This window comes from Ceratosolen solmsi, unplaced genomic scaffold, assembly GCF_000503995.2.
Source record: "Ceratosolen solmsi marchali unplaced genomic scaffold, CerSol_1.0 scaffold14, whole genome shotgun sequence".
In the NCBI taxonomy this organism is placed as follows: domain Eukaryota; kingdom Metazoa; phylum Arthropoda; class Insecta; order Hymenoptera; family Agaonidae; genus Ceratosolen; species Ceratosolen solmsi.
In genome coordinates, this window is record NW_011948420.1 from 2,170,898 (window position 1) to 2,184,053 (window position 13,156).

Here is a 13,156-nt window from a genome sequence, read left to right on the forward strand (position 1 = left end):
TTTTATTTTACTTGACTTTATATGTATATAACTACGAGTATTTATGAAAAGAGGGCAATTTTATTTTACGATATTCAAAATTTAATTATTTTATCAAAGAGTATATTTAATAGGAACACGAATCCGAAGGAGGAAGAACACCCTTAATGAAAGCTTGTAGAGCTGGCCACCTTTGTACAGTTCAATTTCTTATATCAAAACATGCTGATGTTAATCGACAAACGACCAATAACGACCATACTCCACTTTCATTGGCTTGTGCTGGAGGACATCTTTCCGTAGTAGAACTTCTACTAGCACAATCTGCAGATCCATTCCATAAACTCAAGGTATATATATATATATATATATATATATATATATATATATATTACAAATAATATATAAGATTAATAAACAATTACTATAGCAGCTATTAATATTTGATACATTTAAGGATAACTCTACAATGTTGATCGAGGCAGCAAAAGGAGGCCATACAAGTGTTGTTCAACTTTTACTTGATTATCCTCATAGTATTATGATGAATCCTCCTCATAATACAACAGCATCAATATTTTTAACTCAGCTACAAACTACACAGCAAACAACTCAAGTATCAACTCACCATTCACAGCAGCATAATACGCAACATCAACAAAATTTGGAAGTTAATCACAGTCAAGTAATGCCTTCTAAGCATAACAGTCAAAAATCGCTCTTGAGAAAAAACAGATCAGTGACAAATGTATCAGATGTTACACTCACGTCAGCAGAAGCACAGCAAGTTCGTAGTCAGCCACCTCGAAGCTCAATTATGAATGCGATTGAAGATACTAACATTCTTGATAAAAACCGTGGAAATTTTTCTAGCCTTTCAGAACCTAACATAAGTATGAATTCTTCGTCTGTGTCAAGTGTTCCAATGAATAATGACTGTCGAAAAAGTACTAGACATGAGCAAATTCTGCATAAACAACAAATATTGGAAGAATTGCAGGTATGACTATAATATTTAATTCTAATAATAGACTTAATTAAAGTAAAATAAAGTAATTTTTGATTAGTGAAAAATATTTGTATAAATTTATATTTAGTATATATAAAGTTATTTGAAATTAACGAAATGATTTGCTTAAAATTACAATACCTAAAAAAAACGATAAAGATATTTCTTTGAAAATACTTAAACGATAATATCAATTATGAAAAGCTTCAATAAATTATATTTAATAAAGCAATTATAAACATAGGACTTTAATTTCAGCGATTGAGTATAAAATCAGCATAAGGTTTAAGTTAATAACATGATATATTTTGATACTTTAAGAAAAATATATTTTATTTTATAATCAAAATGGTAGTAAATTATAAAACTTGAATAATGTTTAATTATTTATTAAAATATGGAATTAGATTATGAATATCAATACTGAATAATTTAACGTGTCAATTATGTTAGGAGATCGATACATCCACTCTAAGTAATAATACAATAATCATGATATACAACCGTTTTTGGTTCAATAACAAAACACATTCGAGCACCTCGTATTAAAACACTCGAAATAAAGAATACAAAGAATTTGCATAGTAAATAAGTCCAACGGATTTAAAAAACCAAGATAACAAAATGGAAAAATATATATAATATAAATTAAAGAAATTTTTCGAAAGCTAAACAAGATCGAAGTCGTAAAAGATAAAAGTAATATCTGTACCTAAATCCACACATAGCAGCAACTATGTGAAGTTGAAAGTTTGTCGATTGCAGATTTACACTAATTAAAACATACATATCTCTCAAAAATATTTTTTTCGTGTTACTAGAAATGTATTTTTATTAAAACTTTGTATCACATATTCTATTATTTAAATACCCATTTTTTGCTTCACAATAAAATGGTATTTATTTTATAGTCCTTTTTTTTTTTTAATTATTATAAAATTATTCTGATATCTCAAAGGATTTTATCCATGTAAATTTAGAACATTCCATGGTAATTTTGATTTTGTAAAACATTTCAAATAGTATATACGAAAACATTCTCTTATTAATTCATTTTTGTTTTTGTATAATCAGATGTATTAACAGATAATTTGCAGAAGTCTTTTAATGAATATAAACATTTAAGAAAGATTGCAATAAGTAATATACTTATAAAATTGTATCTAAAAATAAATTATATATAGTTTTTAAACATTTTCGTTTTTCAATAGTAGTTCTCTCACTTTCGCTTTCTCTCTCTCTCTCTCTCTCTCTCTCTCTCTCTCTCTCTGATTTTTAGGTGTGTGAATTTCTATGTATTTTCAAATGCTGTTAATTTGGCTTTTTATTCCATAATTATTTTTCTGTGGATTCTTCACACGAATGTATTGATTTTTAATACTTTTAAACATAATTTTAATATAATCAAATAAATGTTCAAGCAGCTCCATGATTTTATTTTTAATAACTAAATAAAGTAAAAACACGCATATGTCTATCTACGCTTTTGTAGAATTAATTATTTTAATTATTTTTAATATTTTATCTTTAAAATATTTAATTTAATTTTAATATGTAATATTATGTAACGCTGCTAATTAATAATTATATTTTATTTAAAACTGCCACTACGTAGATTTTAGAATGTATAACAAAGTAATATTTAGTTTTATTACTTAAAAATAGACTCTATTTAATTTTTGACTAACAATTTCAAAACGTAGATACCTATGATTAAAAAAATTATATTTAAGATCTATATTCATAAGGCTTTCATTCAATACTTTGATATCATCATCCTTCTATCTCCTTTATTTATTTATTTTATTTCTAAATAATACTATTTTAAGCATTTCATACTAGTTACTAGACATGTGATATATGAATATATGTATAATAATTAGATAAAGATTTGAAATATATTCTATTGGTATTGTATGGTGGTCTATTAATTTCATCAATTAGAAAAAAATTGCCAAATATACTTGCATTAACTTTTTAATGTAAAAGGTAATAATTATTTACAAAATACTAGCCAATATTTGCCTTTCTACATTATTCTGAAATAAAACTGGTTTTAAAATATTTACTGATTATTTTTTTCAATACTTATGGATTAGTAATTTTGTTTTAAATAATAATTCTCTTATTTTTTAATACATTTGTCTAAGTAATATGAATTTTATGTTCAAACATTAAGCTGTTGGAAGAATTTCATGAATTTGTGAATGAAATTTTTATTTTATAAATTCTTGAATCTTTTAAAAATTATATAATCCTACCATGATGTATTTATTATTCGGATCAATATAATTGAAATTTTTTTGTTATTTCGATTAATTATTGATTGTAAATAATAAATTTTTCACTTCTTTTTCTTATACATTTCACTTAAAAATTTTTACTCTTCATTTAGAAGATGTGGAATTTATAAAATTATATATTCCTCGTTTATAATTACTATAAAAAAATCTAATTATCTAATAATGAAAATATCTATCAGTCACGTAAACTTTATGTTAAGCACATTATTTTTATAGAATATTAATTCTTATAATTCATAATATGTAAAACTTTGTGTACTATTTAATTGTATTGATAATTTTTTAAACATAGTGCTTATTTCTTTAGTCGTTTTACTTTGCATTGTATTGATGTTATATTTTCATAACACTAATGGTTTGTTAATTTGTATTCAATACACTGTTCTTCCTGAACAGAATTAAATGAGGAACTAGCAGTTTGGTTCAAAATTATCAATAACTGAGAAAATTGAGATAATCTTCCGCAGAAAGTACTATATGCGTAGTATTCTGAAGGTAGTAATTCCTATTAAAATTACTTCAAAATCCATTTTGAATTACTTACGTAATTTAGCATTTTTGTGACGTTCGATGATTTTTTAGAGTACTTTAGTATTTTAATATTAATAAATATGATTGATAAAAGTATAAGTATATATTAGTTTAAAATGTTTTAAATCTTTAAAATGCGATTAAAGATATATAATTATGTTTTATTTCAATAACTAACACGATCGTTTAATATTTACAAATTCGTCTTTGCCTTTTTATTTTTTAATTGTTTAAAAGCAAAATACTAATTTTTTATTTCAATATTTATTAAGTTTTGAGGAAGAGAATTTAATTCATAATACTAGTTTCGTTTTGATTTTTTTTTCATATTTATTCAAATGTATATGAATCCAGAATAATAATTATTACTGTTAGTCGAGGTGACAAAAATAATTTTAAACAAATAATATTTATACCAGTACAAAAAGTACGGATATCCATATATTTAATTTATATTTCCACAAACAATTATTCTTGATGGATCTTTTTTAGCACTTTGATATTCATAAAAATGTTTATATATTTTACCTAATAATATTGAAAATTTTAATTATAAAAGTCAAATTACATAACTGATTCATTTTATCATTATAGAGAGTTGAGCGAGAGCTACAAATTAAAGGTGCTGGTCATTTATTCTTAGGATCATCTGGAATGAATGTTGATTCTGTCGATTCGCTTATAGATCAATCAGAACAAAATACTGCTTTATCCGATGTGACTAATGTTGTAAATATTGATCAGACATCACAATCAGCTGTATCTGCAAATGGTATATTTATATGGTTTGATTCATTTAGCTAATACTTATTTTACAGTTTTTAATAAAATTGTCGATTATTTAGGTTTATCTACGAATAATTCAAATGATATACCAAACGATTTGATGAATTATCAAGGAAATAATAGTATTCGTTCTGCATTGTCTTTATACGAAGGTTTTCAGGCTAATCGACTTTATCTAGAAGGTTTTAGAGAAGGCATAAAACTTGAAAAGCGACGTATATTAAAAGAGGTGCGATGTTTACAAGAAACACAATTACCACTGCCATTATCATCATCTGTGATTGAAAAATTTTCTATTGCAAGTAATTTTTCGAGTAATTCTTCAGTTTCTGTTATAACTGTCCCTGCCCCTACTGCTGCAGTATCAAATACTATTTGTAGTTCTACAAATACAGCTGTTAATTTAACATGTTCAAATGCTTCGTCATCAATTGGTGAAATTGCTGGTACAATACCTTCACAACCAACCATAACAAGTAGCGATGTTAGTCAAAATACAGCAATAAGTGATCGCCCTAAAGTTAAAGCAGTTTCTAAAAAAGATAATAAAAATGTTCGTAAAACAGTTCATGGAATGGTAATAAATAAACTTCAACAGCAGCATATGGCTTTAGTAGCAGGGCTTTCTTCTTCCGATTTTAAAAAATTTTTAGAAAAAACACGTCCCCATTGTATTCAACAAGTTCACCAATTGCAGCAACTTAATCAGCAATTACAACTACAACTTGATCAAGCACAAGTAGGTTTACAATAAATTATCGTAAGCTTTACCTGGTATTATTTTTTATAATTTTTATTACAATAATTTGTCTTTTTTTATAAAAATTATTTTTGTCTGTTATATGGTAAATTTATACATTTCTATTGCTATCTTAAGGATATAATATATAGTTTAATTGTATATGCTTAGTTACAAATTATTATTTTCTTCGTTTTATATAACAAGCAAATAAAAAAATTTTTCAGAAAAATTATAAAACCATATTTAACATGGTGTGGTTTTTTATTTTTTATATTTTTCAATATTATTATATATTTAATATATAGTAAATTATTCTTCATAATTGCCTATTATCAATTATTTCAATGACAAAAGTACAGTTGTGTATCCTTAGACATTATTAATATATCATTTTAATATATATTTTTGTATTTATTTTTATATTCTCAATAGCAAACGTCGAAACCAACTATAGATCAAGTTGATTCAGATTTCACTAGAATTCACCGAGAAGGAGCATGTCCATTTTTTTCTACAGCACAACGAACTAAAATATCAAATGATGAAGAAATTCTTAAATTAGAAGATGGTACACAAATTCCCATTGATGAAGCAGTTAATATTTTTGAATCAATTAGTTTTGACGATATCAATAATGGTAAGTTTTCTATTGTGATCTAATTAGTTACTTTTATTAAATTACGCAACTATTATTATTTTCTTAATATAATAATGTATTTGATCATAAACGTATTTGTGTATGCCCCATTTATAAATGTATATTTCTCTAAAATTGTACTCAGAAACCTAATGAAATAATAAAAATGATTAAGTAATACTCGTTGCAGTACGTCGTAAAACGACAATAAGTTAAACCTGACGTAAGTAACTATGATTTATTTTCTGTAATTTTCTGATAAATATTCTTTATTTATAAAAACTTCAATTACATACAAAAGGAATAATTTTGATATCTCGGATATGAAGAATATTATATATTTAAAGTACGCTATATCTATACAAATTATGTATACAATTTTATAATTAGTATTATTTAATTATCTATTTTAATGATTTAAAATGTTTATATATTTGATATATTTATTATACTATGTATTAAAAAAAACATTCCTAAAACTTAGATTATTTAAAATTAATTAGCAAATTGAAATTTTTTTGTACTTCAATTATAGGAGGTTATGATTATTTCCGTCATTTTTCATTACTTTTATATAATTCTGTAAAGTAAAAATATAGATAAAAATGTGCGAAAAATATTATAAAATATTTTAATAAATGGTTTAAAAAATTAAATATTAGCATTTTAAAAATATGAAACAGTGTACAAATACATAAATCATCAATAAAATTATTCAAATTAAGTTTTTTTTATTAAATCAATTTAATAACACTATATATTTCGTCTGATAAATAATATTTGTAGAAAAAAAAATTTAATTAAAATTAATAAATATAATTAATGTATTTGTAATCGGTCTGTCAAATGGTTAATAAATTCGGGTATAGAAAAAACTGAATTAATTTTATTAGAGGATTATTGAAAATACTTTCAATAAGGAATATGTTAATGTAAAATAATAGTAGTATTTAAAAAATCTATACAATTCTGTGTTAAAAAAACTAGCATATGCCAATGAAATTAAAAGTAATATCAATGAAATCGCTTATAAACTAATATTAAATATATGAATTTAGAATTATATCACGCTTTCATTATTTTTTCACGAGCGTTTATGCTGATTCACAATTCTATTTTTTCTACTTATATTTTACAGCTCCATTATTTTTTTAACATGCTTTTAGTATGTTAATTAAGTAATGCTATATAAATACACAGTATTTCTGATTGTAATGCTTAATAATTTTTAAACTATTAATGAGTATTGTTTTTTAGGTTTTGTAGTTCTATTTTATTAAATAGTACAATGCAAATGAAAATATGCATTTTTTATAATAGCGAGTAATCATTTATTATCATATAGGTAAAGCTTGTTTGAAGGGAAAAAACAGGAAAAATATTTATCGATCTGGTTGTATCTACTATATACTAAAAATTGTTAATATTAATTTCAAATCTTACGAAACAATGAATTGGTTCTTTTGTGAAATGTATTATTTTTAATATTAATAAGTAAATTTATTATTAAAAATATGTCCAATCTTGAAAAAAATAACTATAAATAAGAAAAATTAAATTTTTTGTTAACAACCAATAATTAACAGATTTTTTTATATATGTTTATATTTAATAGGATTGTCTAAATATGATGATACATACAACTTTGAATATTTTATTTCGTTTTAATATTATTTTAATTTTAGTATTCTGTAACATTTATTTTTACAGAATATAAAAATTGATATAAAAATAGTAAATAATACAGAGTAAATTTGTAAACATTATTTGCTTTTTTTTATTCTAATAGCTCGTAAAATATTAATGTTTTCTAAAGAGATTTTCAAGAATCTATAATTGAATATAATATTTTATAAAACCAAAAAATTTCTATACATTTTAAATTGGTTAATTATAAAATATTTATAGAAAGAATTTTTTATTTATACTTGCGTATAATGTACAATGATTCTTAAGGTATTACTTTGTTAAAAGAGCTTTTTCTATTAATCTTTGAAATCTAAAAATGAATTTATATTTAACAAACATGAAACTTCGAAATATTATATTTGTTCCTATTGGGCCAGTTATTGTTTGTCAAAAGGATTTAGAAATATTGAAATAAATGTTTATATATAGCGTGCAAGCAAAATTATTAGATACTTGTGTAAACAATTGATAAATGTAATTTTTCAAATATTTTACGTCTATAGAAGTACAATTAAGAAAACTAATCGATATTTAATTCTTAGTTACTAGCTTCATTGAATATGTCGTTATAAAAACTTTATGAAATTGTCATTGTAGATATAATTCACTCCAACTTTCAATAATATAATTAACAATGGCACTATAATTTCCCTGTAACTTTAGTATGATGAATTGGTACAAACTTGTGTTTTAAAGACTTATTAAATTTTAGGAACATTTTTTATAGACGTATTAATATATGTAGAGATTTAGTTATAAATAATTATGTCTACTAGCTTTGATTAAGTATTTTATCAATTTTATTATCTGATCTCTTTATAATTAACGCCATATACTTGTTGCTAAACATTCGTTGAAGCAAATTTGCTGTATTGCTTTTCTAGTTTTATGTCTATTTAGTTTTGTCCCTACGTTATTCGTTCTTTATATATTTATACTTTTAGTAAATATAAAATTGACCGCAGTTTATGAGATTGTCGATATAAGAATTACCACACAAAAACAAAAATAGATGTATATTTATTTTTATTGTTCAATTCGATTAAGTACATATTATTAAATATAATCATAGGTGTTTATAATACTGAACTTTCATTTAATAGATGACACAGAAAAACTTGAAACAAAAAAAATTGAAGCTTTCGTAAATAAGGAGCAATTCCCTCAACAAGTTCATCAAGTAATTTCTACAATTAGCAATTACACTGAACCTGTTCGAGAGTATTTTGCTGTACCAGTATCTTCTACGTCATCGTTATCAAGTCTTACACCAGTACAGCAAACAATAGTTTGTTCTGAAAATCAAACAGAGATGCCGCTAACTTTACAATCCACACCATCACAACCATTACAGAAGCAAATGTTGAATGCTTTTGAAGCTAGCTTAAGCTTAGGTATTCAAAGAAGAATAAATGATGATAATTTTCAAGCTCAATTACTTTTACAATCGAATCAAATGGGTAAGCATTGTAATTGAAATATAATGTATAATCTAAAAACTTTTTATCTCTAAAAGAGATTAACTCTAATTACTAATTAGCACAATTAGTGATTAGCACAATTACTAATTATTCATCACATACATTGAATTTTAAAATACACTTAATAAATATCACATTTATAAAGAAACTTATAAATGGAAGTATGTTCAAATCATTCTACTTATGTTAATGCTGTATATTGTAATTATTTATATAAATTTGATATCACTATTATTGGCCTAAATTTATAAAATTAATATTGAATATAAAATAAATTATTTTTATTATTTTTTTCAACTATTTATTAAAATCACTGATATTCTATTCATTATTTTTAAATTTATTTAAATAAATGTGTCATGCGTGTGCGTATTAATACAAGTTAAGAATTTAATTATCGTATGTAATTAATAATTAGAAAAATCTGTCACTATAAAGATATATTATCAAAACTCTTAAAAATTAATAAACTTTATAAAATATTAATTAATATTTATATAATGTTAATCATAAAATAAATCAATATTTAAAAAGTTTATAGATATATATATATTTTTTTTTTTTTTAATTTAATGTTCAATCATTTATATATTAGGATTTACAGGCCAGTCAATATCACCTGCATGTTCTGCAGATACAATAGAAATGATACAGACATCAGAAAACGACGATGCTCAATTATCTTTATGTAATACGAATCAGGTTCAAGTTGCTACGCAAACACAGTCACCTGTACCTATTAATAATGCTATTTTATCATCAGAGAAGAAACCGATTTGCACTACATCATCTAACATTAAGGGTAAAAAAACGAGATATTTGCTTGCACAACAACAATCTTTGCTACAATCTCCAAATCAAAATTCTCAACAAACAGTCTCAAATTTTTCAAGTCAAAATTACCAAGTAGATCCTGCGTCAAGTAAGAATTTATATTTTTATATGTATTAAGAATTCCATTCAATACATTTCTTTGTATCCATATCCTATTAACAATGTACACTTCATATCATGTGTTGAAGAATATAGTGAATACAGTTTTAATTTTGAATAATTATTTCTTATTTATAACTGATTAACAGATTCAACGATAAATTTTTTTGTTTTCTGTTTATCGCTAAACCTTATTTCCATAATTTTACAAATGTAAAAATGTATATTTAAATATATTAATTCCCTCGTGTTATAAAATCGTTGAATTTAGTTAACAAGTAAAAAAATAGTATTTTTATTTTAATATAATTTCTAAAAAAATTACTTTAAAATATTTTATGAAAATTTTAATGATGTTAGGTAAAAAAAGAAAAGTTGTACTATATTCTGCAGTTATTCTCAGTCACCACGCCTATCTAAATATTCCAGGAAATTTATGAACCTGTCAGTTGATTCCGCTTTTTTCAATTATACTATTAGAAGTTAATCGAAAAGTTATCTTGAGCATTTATAGAAATAAAATTCTGTCATTACATTAGTATTTTTATTCATACCATATTGCAATTGAATATTCAAAATTTTATGATTCATTTGAATTTTGTTGCATAAAAAAATGGTAGATTAGTTTTCAGGAAATTCGAAAAATTATATGATAAAGTGATTCAATAATATAAAATTATTCGTTTTATATCTTTCGTATTAAAAAGTTGAATTTGAATTTCATATTAAAAATTCCTTATTAGTCATATTTTCATTAATTATTATTAAACAAATACAAAAAGAGTAATTTTGAATGTGAATCATTGGTTATCTGATTTCAAATTTATCAAAATTCTATAAATTCATAAATATGCTACATTTTCTATATTAAAATTATAATTCATATGCGTTACTTAATTTTACTCATTGTAGATATTAAATTATAGTTACAGTGGTTAAGATAACTTCCTTCTTTATAAATTATTTGTAGTTAACAAAATATAATAATATAATATTATAACTTAGATCAATTTATAATTTTACATTATTCTACATATTAACACAAAAATATTTATTTCATATATAAAAATGATAAACAAAAAAGGTTCCATTTTAATAATAAAAATGTATTGTTTCATTATTAATTCATTTTTAAATAATTGATTTTGTTTAAACTAATATTAATAAAAGGGAATCTACAAATCGTACTATTTTTGTACGATTCAACTAACTTTTTTAATTTAATGTATTTATTTTTTATCATTAATCATATTCATTTTATTACGATCTACTTCTTAAATTAGCAAATACTTGTATAGACCGAATAGGAAATATTTATTTAATATATTAATAGCTAATGTTATAATCTCATTGTAGTTCTTAATTATCTTATTCTTTCTGATAGAATTTATTCATTAATCCGTAAAATATATTTCTAATGTATTGAAATACTAATGTTTCATGCTTGGATAACCCATATACAAATGTTTTAAGTTCATATTTAATTGCCTTAACTAAGTTTACAGTTAAATTTGTACCCTTTTTTGGTATTTAATATCGTGGTATTTGGCATTATAGCTCAGTTATTCCGTTAATAGCTTTGTGCTTAGATGTGATTTTGTCTAATTTTGATTATTGTCAAGTATATTGAAAAGTGATATATTGTTATCCATAGTTGTATTCATGCAAAATGCAATAAAAAAATTAATTATTATTGAACTAAAAGGTTATTGCCATCTATTTATACTTTTATATGGTTCGTACTGGGTAAATATTGTTCATTGATGAATTTATGTTTTTCCAAAATTTCTAACAGATATTAGCTCTCGGTAAACTATATCTTTTACTGAGTAATTTTCTATTATTTTTTATTTTTATTATTTACTTATTTTTATTTATTATTTATTAAATCTATTTTTGTTTTAAAATTTGTAAAAGCTCAAATAAATTATTTTTTTATTTTATTTTAAATTTATTTATGATTATAAGAATTTCGCGAAGTTTTTTTATTTCATTCATATTTTTTTTCATTTAATGTTTTTATAAATATGTATATGGAAAAAAATTCATCGTTTTAATAGTTTCAAATCAATATACTACTGGAAATGCAAATGGGACTTATTCATCAAATCAAGCAGTGCCAGCTACATTTTCTTGCATGGATGTTGATTCGGAAACTGATAGTAATCATGATACAGCATTAACTCTTGCTTGTGCTGGTGGACATGAAGAACTTGTTGAACTTCTATTGAGTAGAGGAGCAGATATTGGTAAGTAATTTATATTAGTAAGTTTTATAATAATTAATATATTTTTATTTATATAATTAATAATATAATAATATTCCGTTATTTTGTTGTATTTAGAACATCGTGACAAAAAAGGATTCACTCCTTTAATATTAGCAGCTACAGCTGGTCATCAAAAAGTTGTAGAAATTCTTTTAAATCATGGTGCTGATATAGAAGCCCAATCTGAACGAACAAAAGATACACCGCTATCTCTTGCTTGCAGTGGTGGTAGATACGAAGTCGTTGAACTTTTACTAAATCGAGGATCAAATAAGGAACATCGAAATGTTTCTGATTACACGCCTCTTAGTCTTGCTGCTAGTGGTGGGTATGTTAATATAATAAAACTATTGCTTGGTCATGGTGCAGAAATCAATTCAAGAACTGGATCTAAACTCGGAATATCACCACTTATGCTAGCAGCAATGAATGGACACACCGGTAAGAAATTTTGTACCTTTATATAAAATTATTAACGATAATTTGCACGATTACGAATAATTAGTGTAAATAAACTTTACAATAATGATAACATTAATGAACGTTAGCATCTCGTTATAATATAAGTTGAATTACAAAGTTTATGCACAAAAAAAAGTATACGATATATCTATTTTAAATCAAATGTAATGAAAATTTATTAAAATTGATTTTTATAATACTCTTTGCTATTACAATTTTAAAACGGACAGGTTTTTAATTTAATATAATTTGTTCAAATATGTTTTTTCTTAAATAATGCTTTATTATGTTAGAATAGTATATGTAAACAAATAAAAAAAATAATTAAACCAGA

At 23.3% G+C, this 13,156-nt stretch overlaps 1 protein-coding gene across 1 annotated transcript in view; it reads left to right on the forward strand.

Moving 5' to 3' along the window:
* The window catches only part of mask (multiple ankyrin repeats single KH domain), a 45,646-nt gene that overhangs the window by 16,451 nt on the left and 16,039 nt on the right, over positions 1-13,156 (forward strand). The window contains exons 8-16 of the mRNA XM_011497977.1: positions 114-329; positions 437-979; positions 4,417-4,594; positions 4,668-5,347; positions 5,783-5,987; positions 8,780-9,136; positions 9,753-10,079; positions 12,151-12,339; positions 12,436-12,801. Of these exons, the coding sequence (XP_011496279.1) occupies positions 114-329; positions 437-979; positions 4,417-4,594; positions 4,668-5,347; positions 5,783-5,987; positions 8,780-9,136; positions 9,753-10,079; positions 12,151-12,339; positions 12,436-12,801 (3,061 nt within the window). The remainder of the gene's footprint in view (positions 1-113; positions 330-436; positions 980-4,416; positions 4,595-4,667; positions 5,348-5,782; positions 5,988-8,779; positions 9,137-9,752; positions 10,080-12,150; positions 12,340-12,435; positions 12,802-13,156) is intronic.